At 43.0% G+C, this 18,824-nt stretch overlaps 1 protein-coding gene across 1 annotated transcript in view; it reads right to left on the bottom strand.

The window, feature by feature from the left end:
- Window positions 1-17,684, bottom strand: part of LOC309495821 (uncharacterized protein) — a 43,978-nt gene extending 26,294 nt beyond the window's left edge. Inside the window, exon 1 of the mRNA XM_082165696.1 lies at window positions 17,363-17,684. Within this exon, the coding sequence (XP_082021822.1) occupies window positions 17,363-17,466 (104 nt within the window). The 5' untranslated portion in view covers window positions 17,467-17,684. The remainder of the gene's footprint in view (window positions 1-17,362) is intronic.
- Between the last annotated feature and the right edge of the window lie 1,140 nt (window positions 17,685-18,824).

Raw genomic sequence — 18,824 nt, 5'->3', positions numbered from 1 at the left:
AGGCAAAACTCCAAGATGTGATTGGCTAAACCTTTACAAGATAATTGTTTAAAAAAAAAAAAAAAATACACCCTTAATAAGCTTCACGAGGACGCTGATGCACTGAATCATTCTTTGTTTAAATTTGACTAAAATGGTAGTAAAAAGGTACTATCATATTTTTTGGTATTACCTTGACAAACTATACATAATTAAAAATATATAAGACTCAAGTTTCAGTATTTGACCACTATTTTATTCTGAGAAACTTAATAGTGACAGTTATGTCTTAATTTGTGTCAGGAGTTATGTAATGAAAAAATGTGTCGATACATTTAATATGAATTATGAGCCTCAGCCGGTCCCATTCAGAAAAAAACTGCTGTGCTGTCGTCATATAAATATGATATGAATTATAAATAATTCTAAATAATTTGCAAACCAATTCACAGTTCCCTTTCAGTCGCTCACGTTCGACGTAACGTCGACGTGACGACGTAATTGGGATCACTTCAGGGAGCCCTATCAACTTCGAGTGTCTACAGAACGAGCCAATGAACGTTGGCGTGCGTGAATCGCGTCACGCGCCCCCGCCCCGCAGCGCGGGTATAAACAGGAAGCGGGCGCACGCACACATTGTCTTTCACTTCGGAGCCGAGCTTCTACGAGACTTCTGTCTATGAGAATCAGCGCTGTTGAAGACTTCAAAGGAAGATCTCTCTCTGTTGCAGTGTTGGTGTGACGGCGCGATCAGCGGTGGCCGCGAGCATTGCAGCTCACAACTGCTGTTTTTACAGCACTATTGTTTGTGTCTGTGTGTGTGTGTGTCGGTTCGGTGGCCGTTTCCCCTGTGTGTTCGTTCACACTGCGGCTACCCCTGGGTGCCTCAGCACTAGGAGAGTGTTTTTCCAATCTTTTTTATTTTACTAAAAGAGCAACACAAGCGTGACCCTGCGTCTTTTTCAAGATGTCATTCCGCTTCTGCGTTTCTGGATGCTGTCGTTCTCTGGCGCCAGCAGATGGCCACAGTAGTTGCCTCTCGTGTTTGGGCATTCAACACGCTGAGGCAGCTTTTGTGGATAGTTCATGTTCCCATTGCGGGAATATGACTATCTCAGCGCTTAGATCGAGACTCGCTTACCTCAAGGGAGGTGCAGTCCCCTCGCCTATGCCCCGATCTAGTGTTTATTCTGCCCCGCAGGATAGACCTACTTCGGTGCATGACCAGGGTGATCTGAGGGTTACCGTGAGGGCTTCCCCGTCGAGTCAACCTCCGCGGGCCCCTCACGCCTCACAAGCGCTGTTGCCATTGGGGCCCCTTAGTGAACGTCTTGCTCCTTCTCCGGAACGGCCAACCGTTTCCTTTGGGGCGCCAGCTGATGACCGGATGTCGATCGCAGCATCGGAGGGGGAGCTTCAGTCCTCTGGAGATGAAGACTCGGCTGCGTTGCCCCCTTCGGGGCGTGTAGCGTTGTCCGAGCCCGATCCAGAATGGGCGGCTATGCTTTCCCGGGCCGCCGAGAAGGTTGGGCTTGCGTGGAACCCTCCAGCACGTCCCGAACCTTCTCGGTTGGACGATTGGTTTCTCGGGGCGGGCCGTGCTGGTTCTCAGTGCGCCGCCCCGGTACCTTTCTTTCCGGAAGTGCATGAGGAGCTTTCTAGGACGTGGAAGGCACCGTATAGTGCCCGAAGCCATTCTAGTGGCTCCTCCCCCCTCGCCACCCTCGACGGCGGGGCAGCTAAGGGGTATGTGGATATCCCCCCAGTGGAGCGGGCGGTCGCGATGCAACTGTGTCCGGCGTCCGCTTCCTCTTGGCGGGGTAATCCACGCCTCCCGTCCAAGGCCTGTAAGTTTTCGTCCGGTCTAACGGCGAAGGCTTACAAGGCCTGTGGACAGGCTGCTTCCGCCCTCCATGCCATGGCGCTCTTGCAGGTCCACCAGGCCCAGGCGCTCATGGACATGAACGAGGGTGGTTCTGACCCAGAGCTCCTCCGGGAGCTCCGTGTGGCAACCGACCTCGCCCTCCGGGCGACGAAGGAAACCGCACGTTCAGTCGGTCAGGCGATGTCCACCTTGGTGGTCCAGGAGCGCCACCTTTGGCTCAACCTGGCGGATATGAGGGACACCAATAAATATCGGTTCCTGGATGCCCCTCTTTCCCAGGTTGGGTTGTTCGGCGACGCGGTCGAGAGCTTTGCCCAACAGTTCTCGGCCGCACAGAAGCAGACGGAGGGCATCCGGCACATCCTGCCCCGGCGGACCGCTGCTGCTCCCACCCGTCCGCCGGCTGCAGACCCTCCGTCTACTCGTCGCCGAGGTCGGCCTTCTGCGGCGTCCTCCGCTCCCGCTAAGCCCCAGCAGCAGCAGCAACCATCCAGGCCGCAGCGTGGAGCAAGCCGTAGGAAGCCGACGGTGCAAACGACCCCGAGACGGTGCAAACGACCCCGAGACGGGCGGCCCGGAGGTGGATCAAGTTGCTCTTCAGGAGATGGCGAAGGCGCCACTCCTTCCCCCGGTGGAGGGCCGGGCGGAGAATCTTTTGTTTCCTTTTCTTTTTGGTACCCACAATTTCAATAAAAGAGCAATTTCTGAAACCTCCGGGCCCCAAGAGGGCGCGCTTGGCAGTCGACGACGCCGCCATGCCTTGTCACTCCCGAGCCCCTCTTTCATCGCCAGCAGGCAGCAGTGGCTGTGTCCTGGACGCACTGACACCTCCGCACACTCACTCTGCCCTTCGACGGAAGCAGGTATGTGCTGCACCACACACTCAGACCCCACTTCGGGCCGCTGTGCTGTCCGAGTCGGGTCCCTGCATTCCGCCGCGCTGCCCCACCCCGGGTACGTCTGTGGTGCCGTTGGTCCCGCTTGCTCGGTCTCTGGGAGCCTGGTTAACGCTTCCCAGCCCGTCTCGCTGGCTCATCCGTACCATCAGACTCGGCTATGCGATTCAGTTCGCCCGGCGCCCCCCTGCTTTCAAGGGCATTCTGTTCACCCGTGTTTTGGCGGACAATGCCCCTGTGCTCAGGTCAGAGATCGCAGTCCTACTGGCGAAGGACGCGATCGAGCCGGTCCCTCCAGCCGATATGAAGACCGGCTTCTACAGCCCGTACTTCATTGTACCCAAGAAAGGTGGTGGGTTACGACCAATCTTGGACCTGCGCGTCCTGAATCGGTCCCTTCACAGGCTACCGTTCAAGATGCTTACGCAGAAACGCATTTTCAAATGCATCCGTCCCCAAGATTGGTTTGCAGCGATCGACCTGAAGGACGCGTACTTTCATGTCTCGATTCTCCCTCGACACAGACCGTTTCTTCGCTTTGCGTTCGAGGGGCGGGCATATCAGTACAAGGTCTTACCCTTCGGGCTGGCCCTGTCGCCCCGCGTCTTCACGAAAGTCGCGGAGGCGGCCATTGCTCCCATGTGCGAGCGTGGTGTTCGCATCCTCAACTACCTCGACGACTGGCTTATTCTGGCCCAGTCGAGAGAGCAGTTGTGCGAACACAGGGACATGGTGCTCAGTCACCTCAGCCACTTAGGGCTTCGGGTCAACTGGGAAAAGAGCAAACTCACCCCCGGGCAGAGGATCTCTTTTCTCGGTATGGAGTTGGACTCGATCGACATGACAGCGCGCCTCACTGAGGCCCGTGTCCAGTCAGTGTTGAACTGCGTGAGCACGCTCAAACGCAGAACAGCGGCACCACTGAAACTTTTTCAGAGGCTCCTGGGGCATATGGCATCTGCAGCCGCGGTTACGCCGCTCGGATTGCTTCATATGAGGCGGCTCCAACACTGGCTCCACGATCGAGTCCCGAGATGGGCGTGGCAGAGCGGTTCGTGCTGGGTCCAAGTAACTCCGCACTGTCGCCAAACTCTCAGCTTGTGGTCGGACCCTTCGTTCCTGCGGGCAGGTGTTCCCCTGGAACAAGTGTCCAGGCATTCTGTGGTCTCCACGGATGCCTCTGCCACCGGCTGGGGGGCCACGTACAATGGGCATGCAGCTTCAGGTCTGTGGACGGGGCCTCAACTGCATTGGCACATCAACTGCCTCGAGTTGTTAGCAGTACGTCTTGCACTGAGCCACTTCAAAACGCTGCTACTAGGCAAGCACGTATTGATCCGTATGGACAGCACGGCGACCGTTGCGTACATCAACCGCCAAGGTGGTCTACGCTCCCGCCGCATGTCACAACTCGCCCGCCATCTCCTCCTCTGGAGTCAGAAGCATCTGAGGTCGCTTCGTGCCGTTTGCATTCCGGGCCTGCTCAACCGTGCAGCCGACGAGCTCTCACGGCAGCAGGTGCTACCGGGATAATGGCGACTCCATCCCCAGGTGGTCCAGCTGATTTTCAGGCGCTTCGGGACCGCTCAGGTAGATCTGTTTGCCGCCCCGGACACGTCTCACTGCCAGTTGTTCTATTCCCTGACCGAGGGGACCCTCGGCACGGATGCTCTAGCACACAGCTGGCCCCGGGGCCTTCGCAAGTATGCAGTGAGCCTTCTTGCACAGACCTTGTGCAAAGTCAGGGAGGACGAGGAGCAGGTCTTGTTAGTTGCGCCGTATTGGCCCAACCGGACCTGGTTCCCGGAACTAGTGCTCCTCGCGACAGCCCCTCCCTGGCCCATCCCTCTGAGAGAGGACCTACTCTCTCAGAGACGGGGCACCCTATGGCACCCGCGTCCAGACCTCTGGAAACTCCATGTCTGGTCCCTGGACGGGACGCGGAGGTTCTAGGTGACCTACCCCCTGCGGTAGTTGACACCATCACTTCCGCTAGAGCCCCCTCTACGAGGCGCATCTATGCGTTGAAGTGGAACCTGTTCGTTGACTGGTGCTCCTCTCACGAGGAGAACCCCCGATCTTGCTCGATCAGAGCCGTGCTTTCCTTCCTGCAAGAAGGGCTGGAGCGAAGGCTGTCTCCCTCCACCCTTAAAGTGTATGTTGCCGCTATTGCCGCACATCACGATGCGGTTGATGGTAAGTCTTTGGGAAGGCACGACCTGATCGTCAGGTTCCTGAGGGGAGCGAGGAGACTGAATCCTCCTCGCCCACTCTCTATACTCTCTTGGGATTTGTCTCTGGTCCTTTCGGCACTTCAGAGACCACCCTTTGACCCTTTGAAGCAGACCCAGCCCTGGCTTTTCTCTGTCCCGTTCGCGCTCTGCGTCTGTATGTGGACAGAACACAAAGCCTCAGGACCTCATATCAGCTCTTCGTCTGTTACGGAGGCCAGCAGAAGGGGAAGGCTGTCTCCAAGCAGAGGATGGCCCACTGGATAGTGGATGCCATCGCCTTGGCTTACGAAGTCCAAGGCGTGCCCTGCCCGCCCGGATTGAAAGCCCACTCCACTAGGGGGTGTCGCTTCTTGGGCGCTGGCACACGGCGCCTCGCTGACAGACATCTGTAGAGCTGCGGGCTGGGCGACACCTAACACGTTCGCTAGGTTTTATAGCCTACGCGTTGAGCCGGTTTCTTCCTGTGTGCTTGCTTCAACTAGCCGGTAACACCGAAGTTCCCGCTCTAGTGTCGGCTTGCTGCGCCACTCCCTTCCTAGGAATGGATACGTGCGCTTTTGCTCCAGTCGAGTTCCCCAATTGGCGAACCCTGTGAGTTCCTCCGCACCCCTTCGGCAGTCGGACGTTGCGGAGCGTCCGACGCCAGGCCTAGTGCTCGTGTGCTAGTGTAACTTGTGCTAGGCTGGGTTCCATGTGTGTGATCCCTGCGGCGATCCCATATGTGTATTCTTCCACGACCAGCTCCCTGCGGTGAGCCCGTGTCTTCCCTTGGCAGAGTCTGCTCTGCCGTCACTGTCCGGTGTAGCCTCCCCCCTCTGGTGGAGCCACCCCAGTGACATTCCATATGTCACACTGCCCTTCGGCCAGGCCATATGTGTATTCTCCACATGTTACCTCCCTTCGGGCAGGATGTGGCTCCGTAGCGTCCTTTCCCCCTGGAAAGGTACGCTTTCCCAGTGTTATCCAAGAGTTTCACTGTGTGGGGTATAATGGAACAGCAGTTGAACTCCCTCTACGCAGGTCTTCCGCCCCAGCAGTTGGGGGTCTGAGAGTCTTGCGTAGGGCGCTGGATGTGGCAGCAACCGTGGCGTTTTCCATGGGATCCCAATTACGTCGTCACGTCGACGTTACGTCGAACGTGAGCGACTGAAAGGGAACGTCTCGGTTACTGATGTAACCCTCGTTCCCTGAAGGAGGGAACGGGAGACGTAACGTCCCGTCGCCACCGTTGCTGACCATCGCTGCATGGCCGTCACAAATCAACGAAAACAATGTGTGCGTGCGCCCGCTTCCTGTTTATACCCGCGCTGCGGGGCGGGGGCGCGTGACGCGATTCACGCACGCCAACGTTCATTGGCTCGTTCTGTAGACACTCGAAGTTGATAGGGCTCCCTGAAGTGATCCCAATTACGTCGTCACGTCGACGTTACGTCTCCCGTTCCCTCCTTCAGGGAACGAGGGTTACATCAGTAACCGAGACGTTTTGCCTATTTTTTGGGTAAAACCTTTTGACTAAATTTACTGGAAATAGTCATTCATTTGCAACTGAGACATCACCCATGTCTCAATAAACAAAACCAATCAGAATTTTGAAATAAACTACACTTTACTTTTTACCATATAGTGCATTAACATAACATAATAACAAGAGTATCACAAAAAAAACAAACAAATTAAAATTATAATAATTTATACCAAGAGTTTAAACACCCTTTCTTTGTTTAAATAGTTCATAGTTACTATTAGATTTAATGTTATTGCCTTGACAAACTAAAAAGATATAAGACTCAAGTTTAAGTATTTGACCACTATTTTATTCTGAGAAACTTATAGTGACAGTTATGTCTTAATTTGTGTCAGGAGTTATATTGAAAAAAATTGTCATACATTTAATTATCGACTAATTACATTTACATTTACATTTATTCATTTAGCTGACGCTTTTATCCAAAGCGACTTACAATTGCTACATATGTCAGAGGTCGCACGCCTCTGGAGCAACTAGGGGTTAAGTGTCTTGCTCAGGGACACAGTGGTGTCTCACAGTGGATTCGAACCCGAACATTATCTACGAATTATGAGCGTCAGCCACTCCCATTAAAAAAAAAACCAAAAAAAAAACCTTCCTGTGCTGTCATCATGAATACGTTTGACAAAACAACGTCCCTTAGGGCTTTTAGGTCAAAAATTTACAAATTTGGAGAAATATTGATAGATTATCATAGGTTTACGTCAGATTTCTATAGAAAGGAATAATATTTATTGAATTTATACCCAAAATGATGTCATCATTCTGAGCGCTGGACACTCTGATGTAGCCTACTGTGATTTCAATCCATACTAGCAGCCTGAGGGCGCCCTATGCACATTTAGTCCATATATGGAACACACGAAGAAGAGCCATCATAACATTCCAGGAACTTCTTGACATAAAGCTTCCGAGATCGATGTAACATGCAGAAAAAGATGTTTTGGAGACAATAAACATGATTGCAATGATAGATGATTTATGTGTTCTTCGAGCGATGTCAGGTATTTTCATAATAATAGATTATATTTATAATGTAATGCTAATCAATAGACTTATCATTGTGCAGAATACTATAAAATAATATATTTTCTGTCTGATTTTTTTTTTTTATCTGAAGCCAAATCAGATCACAGAAGGTTATTTAAAACACTCTACTTGCGCTATAAAGTAAGTTTGGACAAAAAATATGGTTTTAATCTCACAAGATGCACCTGCCACCTAGCTGCTATTTTTATGAAAATTTTTTAATAGGAATGCTTAATGAAGTGTTGCTTTTTTGCTTTATATGTACTTTCATAATGGTTTCTAGTGTCTTTAAAATATAGTTAAAGTGCACTGCTCAATATACTGACAGGCAATTAATGTGAACTAAATATACTTTACTGTCAGTTAACAATACATTTAAGTGTGAATTAAGTGTAATGTTATCGAAAAACTTATTGCAAATTGTTTGTAATTAATTTAAAATGTATCACAGATTAAGTTCAAATTAAATGCGATTAGTTGACATCAAAAAAAGTGATTTTTTTGTAACAACTTGAGTGGGACTTTAATATATTTTTATATGGACTTTTAAATATGGTAAAAGTGTACTTCCAAATATACTGACAAGCAATTAATGTGAACTAAAATATGCTTTAATGTATTATACATGTACATTGTTATATAATGAAATACATTTGTAATTATTATTTTTTATAATAAAGTTGCAATTTAGTATATTTCAAATTTGAAAAAATAAATAAATAATTAACCTAGTTACAATCAAAAGAAACACTATACATAAACACAAACAGTTACAACAGTTTAACTAATTTAAAAAGAGTCTGGAGGACAATGAGGCTTATATCCACAATCATTTTCTCCCTCACATACAAAGGTACCTAAACCTATCCATCACAGAAAACATTCTGCATTTTTACATTTTCAGAAAACATCTTTCTGTATGATTTATAAGATTGTTTGTAATTTACTGGTATTACTTTTGGGGTAATTTGGTCCCCATAATCTAGGGATTACCAGTACACACATAATTTTAGAAGCAAACACACAGTACCTCACACACAGACACACACACACACACACACACACACACACACACACACACACACACACACACACACACACACACACACACACACACACACACACACACACACACACACACACACAACTCATGAATCAATACATACAAAATGTTAAGAAAAGTATAATTCCATGTACAACTCAAAGATTCAAAACTTTGTGTAAAGCTTTACAAAAAGGTATTATTAGTTAACTACTTCAGTTAACATGAACTAAGAATGAATAATATTTTAAGCATTTATTAGTCTTAGTTAATGTTAATTTCAACATTTAATAATGCATTATTATATTCAAAAGTTGTGTATTAAATTAGTTAATGCACTGTGAACTAACATGAACAATGACTATAAATTGTATTAACTAACTTAAACAAACTATATTTTTATTAACTAATATTAACAAAGATTAATAAATACTGTAAATAAATTGTTCATTGTTAGTTCATGTTGGCTAATACATAAACTAATGTGAACAAATGAGACCTAATTGTAAAGTGTTACCGAACCTTGTTATACTTATAAGCTCTTAAACCTTTACTAGCACCAACATTAAACAGGACCAAATGGTTTCTTCTAAAATCTTACTCAATTACAGTGAATGTAAGTTTGTCTAAAAACAAAACAAAAACTGAAGAACTCCAAAGGCACAAAAACAAGAAAACCAAAATCGTTTGTCACCAAATGTTTTGAAGTTGTTGGAAAGTGCTGTTTATGTCGATGTCCCAGATGCTCTCCAGAGTATATGTGAATGGAAATGTTCCAGAGAGGCAGGAAAGTCTGAAAAAATACCTTGAGGAAGAAAAAGAAAAACCGAAGGAAAACATTTGTTTATAAAACAGATCCAGTCCATTATTATATTTGGCTCAATTGAATGAAAGTGATAGATAGTTGCCCTCCAAAGTTTATATACACCTTGCAGTATCTGCAAAATGTTAATAATTTGAGCAATAAGAGGGATCACAAAAATTTGCATGTTCTCTTTCTATTTAGTACTACCCTGATGAAGCAGTTTATTCTGCAAGGTGTACATAAACTTTTGACTGCATCATCTTAAAGGTGATAATGCAGGGCAACTTTTTGAGCAATGTTGCTGGGCAATCTTGCTGAGCAATTGTTGCTTGGGCACTTTCCCATTGAAAATGGGCAATACATTTATATCTGGATCATTTAGATTGGCTGTGGGCCCTGTGTCTCATCTGGTTGCCTGTTGACCTCAACATTGCCCAGCAACATTGCTCGAAAAGTTGCGCTGTGTATCATCACCTTAAGTGATGAATTACCTCAGTCATCAGGGCCACATTGTAGTAGAAAGCTGGGGAAGGTTCCTTCTATTTCCCTCAAACACCAGGATTACATTGACTACGCCATTTTCATTGACACTGGGCTTAAAGTGATTAAAAACAGAGAACATTTTTATTCCTACTTTACAGTGAAATATACGTAACTTTATCAATTACACAAATAAAGATAAATAAACCAAGACCCATGCAAATTGAGAAAGGTAATCTTAAATTTACGCACATAGCTGTCTTCATGAAGGATGTTCCTGTATTTATCACAGTTGACACAGCAATTCTGCGGCCCTCTTCCTTTTGTTCGTTACTTGTAAAATATATGATGATTATAGGGGCATCTGTAAATGCACAGCTGGGAATTTATTACTTGCAAATGGAGAAGATTCAAAGTATTTAAAAGCTATAGAGATAGTTAGTGACTTGATAGCAGTGTTTTAGCTTGATCAGGGTGTGCTGTCTGTGCAACAATTCATGACAAATCTTGTAACATCACCTCATCAATACAGGCTTGTGATCCCACACCGCTTGCACTGTATCTCCAATCACAAATATGAACTGATCCTGCAAAATGAATGTTTAACTCCAGCACAAAAATATGACATATTCCAAAACAAATAGTAACTGAACAACTCACTCTTCAAATGCAAAAAGAAAAACTAATGCTACATTACAAGCATTTTTTCTAGAGTGATATATTAAATATTTATGGTGGTTATAACATTGATTATATGTATTAAGGCGAGACACTACAGGTGAATAGGGTAAAATTGTTAACTTACAGATATCACCATCAAACTTTACCAGTTGATTACTCACATGAATAGGAGAAAAAAATGCATTGCAAGTTTTCTGTAATTTTATTTTTAAATATGCTAATGAGGCCATATCTAATTAAATATGCATTAATTTGCATATATTTTGAAGTGACAAATCTGACCATTGAAAAAAACAAGGTTCAAAATTATTTTTTGGATTTTGTTGATATATTCAATGAAAAGACATTCTCAGAGGGGATAATGAATTTCTCCTTTTGTTACCCTGTAAATCAGAAAATACTGCCAATAGCCTTAAAAAATTGATTTTTAGGCATACAATGTCATATAAATCAGGCCAAGAATGATATATCAACAAATCCCTCTGGACAAACCTTCACAATATAGTTAGGAATACGACTGTAAAGTTTGGTGTATGTAGGTGCTACAGAAGTGGAAAATCGTCACTAGGAGTGTGAGAAAAAACTCATTTTGAGAAAACGGCCTTTAAAGATTTATATGGCAAAATTCCACTAATTCCTATTAAAAAGCCATGAATTACAGACAATATATGCTTTAGGTCCAAGTAAAATCCATGTATCACACTGTTTAACATCCAAAACTCATTATTGCGTCATCCATCACTGATCCAAAACAACACATCAACAGTCCATCACACAGGTGGAATGGAAAAACTAAATACCGGTATATCACAGTCCCTCAGGCAGATTCAACTTTGGGAAGTTTTAGTCTTTTGGCTATTTGTTCAAGGTGTAAATCACTTAGTGAAGATATTTTTTCCCAGTGGAGGAGGAAGTGCATCTCTGTCTGACCCAGTTGGTGGTCACTGAGCCTTTATATTTAGTCAGGATCCGTCTCTTCTTCTCTGACAGTGTGCAGATATTCTGTCAAATAACAATTTAGTCTACTTTGTTTGCTTTCTCCAATGTTCAAGCCTGGTTGGTTAGCTTCACCATCAGCTGACTGAGGGGACAGTTTTCAGGATTTGGCTCGTGGGTTTTAAGTGCTTTGAAATGTGATGTGTCTTTTTGACTTACATTTAGATGTGTTCAAAATGTTACAGCTTGTTCGTAACGCATCGACACACTATGACTCGGGGTTACTCATTGCGCGGCTCGCGAGCCTTATGCGGCCCGCCAAGCTTTAATTTGTGCCTCGCATGGCTGTAAAAATACGGCGATATCATGCAGCCAGTCACTACAGATATTTCATAACATAACCCATTACAAACTCAAAGTGTCAGCTCTATTACAAATAATTTCGATCGGATTGAAAGAGGTGGTTTATCGAGAGAACATGTAAACACTTGGTCGACAGGTAAAACACCTGTTTTACTTTCATGATTTGTTGCTGATAGACAGGAAATTACCATATTTGGATCCGACAGCATTGAAAAGAAGAGAGAGAGCTTTCTAACGGTGTGTGATGACGGTGCACCAGACACAGCGATCGCGGAGCAGCGGGATGATTTAGAACGCCAACTTTTGATGAATTTAGGCGAAATCTGCACACTCAAACAGACAAAGTGTAGTAAAATAAAGACCTAAATGTGTATTTTGGACTTTTTTTTCAGCACAAGTCTGAAAGAATACATGTTATTGAAGACAAATAACCCAAAATCTCAAAATTGACCTGTGAAAAAAAAAAATCTTTTTTTTTTACTGGTCAATTTGGATATTTTTGGATATTTGTCTTCAATAACATGTCTTCTTTCAGACTGTCGTGAAAAAAAGTCAGAAATACATATTTAGGTCTTTATTTTACTACACTTTATTTTACTACACTTTGTCTGTTTGCGTCAGTAGATTTCGCATAAATTCAACAAAAGTTGTCGTTGTAAATCATCCCGCCGATCCACGATCTCTGTCTGCTCTCAGGCACCGCTAGAAAGCTCTCTCTCTCCTGTACAATGCTGTCGGATCCAAATATGGTCATTTCCTTTTTATCAGCAACCAATCGTGAAAGTAAAAGAGCTGAATGCGCAATCTCATTGGCTGATGATAAATCTTTAAAGCCCGTTTTCTCAAAATGACCTTTCTCTCATACTCCAAGTTCGAAATCTCCACTTCAGTAGCACCTATATACACCAAACTTTCCAGTCTTGTACCTAGTTATATTATGAAGACATTTACAGAGGGATTTGTAAATATATTATTCCTAGCCTGATTTATATAACATTTTATTCCAAAAAACATGGCGGAAATAATTTTTTTAAGGCTATTGACAGTATATTCTGATTTACAGGATAACAAAAGTAGATATCCATAAATCCCTCTGTCATTTTTTTCCCATCTAATATGTGAACACAATGAAAAAATAATTTTTAACCTGGCTTTATCCAATACTCAGATTTCGTCTTTTTAAATATATACAAATTAGCGCATATTTAATTAGATATTGCCTAATTTGCATATTTAAACATTAAATTACAGAAAACTTGTAATACATTTTTTTCTCATCTTAATGTAGGTAATCAACTGGGAAAGTTGGAAAGAAATGGTGATATCTCCTAGTTAAAATTTTTACCCTATTCACCTGTAGTGTCTCGCCTTAAATGTATATAAATGTCTTCGACTGTTACAATGTTGGATCAGCATTCAGCAAATTTAACTTTAAGTCATTTAGTTAGTTTAAAATTATTTTAAAAGTCGGTTTAATTAAAGATTAATATTTGTAGCAAAATTTCAAAAGGTTACAGGTTATAATGCTTCAGCTTATCCAATCTCAACAGGGTCCTGTATGAGTGGAAAATTGCATAGGCTATTTACCTTGTAAGTAGTTCAAACAATAGATGTAAAAAACAACTTGTCCTCGTTCAAGCTATTCAAGTTAAGATAAAAAAGCAAAAAAGAAGTTCAGTTGATAAAACTGACTTCGTAACTCTAGAGATCTAGTCTCTCACTAGGGATGTACACCACAACAAAATCAAATTGCACACACCAAGCAGTCAAAAAGCAGTGATATTTACACGGAACTGGTTTACATTGTTCCTATGCAATTTCATGGATTTTTCCACAGGAACTAAATCAGGTGACAATCTCTTCCTTGCATTGCCTCAGTCAAGGAAGCTTCATGTGTTGACATCTGTTGCCATATATGGTTCTTCCGGCCTTTTCGTCCTCCGCGCTTCGGGCCTTTGTGTAAGTGTGTGCGTGTGTATGTATCTGGAAGTGTATTTTGTAGGTTCATAATATCTTTCAAAATTCAAATAAGAAACTTTTCCCTACAGTGTGTTTAGAAATATTGTGATGAAAGTGTATTCCCTTTAAACCAGAAGATGATGGATGACTTGTAGTGTCCTCATAGTCCTACAAAACAATAAAACAAAATTGTGTTGTTTGATGTAGTTCTATGCAATATTAAGAAAATTAATGAATAATATGGTTATGAAAAGCACATTCAAAACAGTATAAATAATAAATATACTCACATCAGGTCTCTGTGAAGATGATTCTTTGTTCAACAAGAAAGCCTGCTTATCTTTTTCTTTTTTTTTCTTTTTTTTTTGTTGATTACTAGATGGTAGGAGATGAAATGTTCTTTTTTTTTAACAGGAGTAGGTCACTTGTTTAATTCAGATGAAGGATGAGATGTTAACATTCTTGAATGGAAATTGAGAAAACTGCTCAGTAGTTCAGTAGTCCATAGGTAATTCAGTAGTCCATAAGCTCCAGATTGTAGCTTGAGAAAGTTTCTGCTACGAAATGTGAAAGTAATACTACAGTTTTTGGCATCTTACATTTGTTTTTTGTTATTTAACCCTCTGGGGTCTGAGCGGTTTTCTGGGCCCTGGAGGTGTTCTGACATGCTCTGACATTTGTTTGTTTTTTCAGTTATTTATAAACATGTTAATGGCAAAAGTGTAAATTCACTCTATATAACACAAACAGGGCTAGCATAATATCTGATCAACATGCTTGTAAATCTTTGTATTTTTAAGAGAATAATGTTTATGCGTGGTTATTTAAAAAAAAAAAAAAAAGAAAGTTGCTGAAATAAGAACACAAAACACATTCTAAATATGTGCCCACAAGACTCTTGACTAATGTATGTTGTCGTTTCTAGTTCTGGCTTCAAAATGATGTGAAATTCATCCTGCCTGATCGTTCTCTTAAAACAATACATTGATTTAAACATTGTAAAACAGTTTTTTTTGTCAGAAGAGGTTTATGCGTGGGAGGGGTAATCGCTCATCAATATTAATGAGATTCAGACCAGGGGTGTGACATAGACACTCCCCCAATGACTAATGGGCCATCAAGAGAGGCAGCCTGAACAAAGTAGAGGAGATTCAAAGGTTTTGTTTTTCACTGTTTTATTGTAATTCCTCTATGAGGAGGAACTAAATGTTTTAAATTTGCAATGTTTTAAACTCAGCTGTGGTCCAGGTTCCCGTGCAGGCAGGAATCTCAGAGTCTGTGGAACCATATCAATGTCAGTCTCTGTTTTCCATGACAGAGTAGACTGCTTGTTGCTTGTCTGAATGTTTGTCTTGGCCTTCTTTGCAACAGGTGTCTGATGATCACCATCACCTTTATAGCTGTAAAACAAACAAACAACTGTGAGCATGTTTATTACACAAAATATAACAACTGCATTTCAATCATTATAAGTAACATTGGCCAGATGCAAAGCCATACAGACACATAATGTTTGTATGGACTATGTAAAACCAGAATATGTAAACAGAATTATACTAATATCTGAAAGAAAGGGAATAAGTGTACTTACTTTTCAGTTGTTCTCAAAACTGACCGACACCTGTCGCGTGCCCTCCCAGTGCGAGTTGCAGGTGAGGTTGAGAGTGATGCTACCACATTCCTATAAAAATAATCATATTAATATTAACAAAGGTTGAACAAAGTACTATGCCAGCACATGCATAACTGATGGACAGTCAGCATTTTGGTAAAACAACAAAAATAAGCTCTTTTATACTAACATTACCAATCACTAATTGTAATATTGTGCATACATAACACCACAATTTTTGCAATTGTGTCTGGTAATTGTGTTTTGCAATTGTGTCTGGCAATCCACACAGGCACATGTACATTTGTAGCATCACTAAGTATATAAACAAAATTGGTCTAACATCTGTAAAATAGTGGGTAAATATGTACTTACTCCTTCTGATTTCTGTCTGTGTTGCTGCGTGCCCTCTTAGTCCGAGTTGCAGTGAGAGGTGAGAGTGAGCAACCTACATCATTCCTTTCAAAAAAAGTTGAAAACTATTATTATCATATAGAGTACTATTCCAGCACATGCACAACTGATGGGCATTAGCATGCTGATAAGATAGCACAAAGAAAAAAATATGTAACATTATCAACCAACCTCCAAAAATAAATAAACTCATACAGGCTCATATTGTAATAAGTATATAAACAAAATTGAACAAACATGGGTAAATATGTACTTACTCTTTCTGACGTTCAACTGTGTTGCTGCGCCCTCCGAGTTGCAGATGAAGGAGATGCAGCTACATTCCTGTTTTAAAAAAAGTTGAAAACTATTATAACATAAATATTTCAAAGTATAGTAGCCTATCATTAGTCTATATGAATAACTGATGCAAATAATTGTAGACTCGTGCTGTAGGCATATATTGCGTGTAATGGGCCATTACCGGAGATAGCACAACGCAAACATTAACACATTTGCAATTCATCAGCTGGGCATATTTACACATTTCAGCACATACACACATTTGCAATAGATATTTGCAAGCACTCTTCGTTGATGATAATGAGGCAGCATAAACACTAGTCAAAATATAATCTAAACATACATAATATTTTCTAAATTAATTTCAAAATTCCAACTTTCATACAGGCCTATAATCTAAACGTTGTACATATATACAGCATGTCTAGGCTATGCTGTATAAAGTCTTCTGAAGGCACGCGCCGAAACGCGTTTGTGCAAATAAGTTTATTTATGCATGAAGCCTCTCTCCTACTTTATACAGCATAGCCTAGACCATTTAAATATACATTACTCTGAATGGAAAGTATGGAAATGGTCCAACCAGTAAAATCTGTAGCCTACGTTTATTTAAAATAGCTTGTCAACTAATTTCTCTGTACTGTAGGCTAATTGGCCTACGTGTTGTAGCCTAGTCATTAAATAAAACAATTTAGTTCATATTTAGGTTTAAATAAAATCTATTTTTTTATTTATGTTGATTATATGAAAAGTGAAAAGCATGAGTAAGATCATGCGCAATCGCGAGACAAATGGAGTGGGCAGACAAGATTTTGACCATTTCATTAAGTTTATTTTTTGTATAAAGCCTTTCTTTAAAGTGAATTTCGTTTTGTATTAATTGTATCTTAATTTTAATAGTTGTTTCATCAACCAATTGCCTGTATTTTAATACATAAGAATTAAAAATAGCAGGAACTGGAGGCCTCATAAATGAACCCAAACTCATAAGCTTTGCCTAAAATACCAGAGAAATATATAGAAAGCTCGAAATGTGTTATTTTAAACAAAACTATTAAAAACGAAAGAAAACAGACTGCATGAAGCCTCTCTCCTACTTTATAAAGCATAGCCTAGACCATTTAAATATAATTACTCTGAATGACAAGTATGGAAATGGTCCAACCAGTAAAATATGTAGCCTACGTTTATACAAAATAGCTTGTCAACTAATGCAAGTAAATTTAAAAAGACTTACTCATCCGAAATATTATCCACGCCTGGATCAAGTCGCTCTTCAAAAATACAAACGTTCGTTGTCAGAGTCCTGTTCTTCTTCTGAGGAAAAAGTGAACTCTTCATCGCTATCCAGGACTAGCTGAAGGGCTGTGTGTCATCTTCCAACGGCGCAGGAAAGTGAATGAATGAAACTTGCTGGTTTTAAAGCATTTCAGGGGGCTTTTTACCTTATTTTGCATAGATCACCTCAGCACATTATCTTATGAATAGCGCGCTCTGCGAGTGGGTGTGAACTCATTTCAGGGGGCGTTTACCTTATTTTGCATAGATCACCTCAGCACATTATCTTATGAATAGCGTGCTCTGCGAGTGGGCGTGAACTAATTACAGCTAATTAGATGAGACGGGAGAAACGTCTCGGTTACGGATGTAACCCTCGTTCCCTGAGTGGGAACGGAGACGTTACGTCGGATGACGACGATTGGGGTTTCGCTTAGAAGCCTATCACCTTCGAGTATATAAAACGAGCCAATGGCCAAATGCCATGGGTCTGCGGAATTTGCATAGCGTAACTCCGCCCGCCGCAGGGGGTATATAAGGAAGTACGCTGGCACAATGCAGATATGTCTTCGCTGAGGAGCCGAGACTAGCCCCAGGCGTTTTTCAGCGGTACAGCGGAAGTGGCAGGAAGACGTAACGTCTCCGTTCCCACTCAGGGAACGAGGGTTACATCCGTAACCGAGACGTTCCCTTTCGTGGTCACTCCGAGTTACGTCGGATGACGACGATTGGGGTTCCAGTCTAATCACGCCACCTCGGCTGTCTTCCAGTGCCCTGCGTAAGTCTGAGCTCCCTGTTGTGAGACTAGCACGAACGAAGGAGTCCTACTTAACACAGGGATACCAAGGTACACTGGGAAGCATATCTCCAGAGAGAAATATGCAATTATGCCCAGCCATTGATGGGGGGGACTTAGAATACACATATGACCCAGAGGGCTGCATATGGAAAATCACTGGGGTGTCCAGCCGCAGGTGGAATTTTAAACCCCAGGGGTGGCAAGGTGGCTTGCCAAGGGAAAGACACACGCTCACAAGGAGACTTACAGTGGAATACACATGTGGGGGTCGCCCAGAGGGGAACCATGCACATGGAGGCACCTAGTCAAGCGCAAAAGCTGCGTTATGGCAGATTGGCATAACTCAGGCGTTGACGTAACCAGTGCTGGAGGAAACTCAGACTCACCTGAGAGAAATATCGCACGTATCCCGTCCGTGGAGAGGAATGGCGAGCAAGCGAAGACACCTGAGCAGAATCTAGCACCGGCTGGTTGAAGCGAGTACATGAGAAGAAACTGGCTCTACTCGGAGATTATAGAATCTCGCGAATGTGTTGGGTGTCGCCCAGCCTGCAGCTCTACAAATGTCTGTTAGCGAGGCGCCATGCGCTAGAGCCCAAGAGGAAGCCACACTACGTGTGGA

Source organism: Leuciscus leuciscus, assembly GCF_965113295.1.
Source record: "Leuciscus leuciscus genome assembly, chromosome: 3".
NCBI lineage: Eukaryota > Metazoa > Chordata > Actinopteri > Cypriniformes > Leuciscidae > Leuciscus > Leuciscus leuciscus.
Note: the sequence above shows the minus strand (reverse complement) of the source record. Positions and strands in the feature narration are given on the sequence as shown.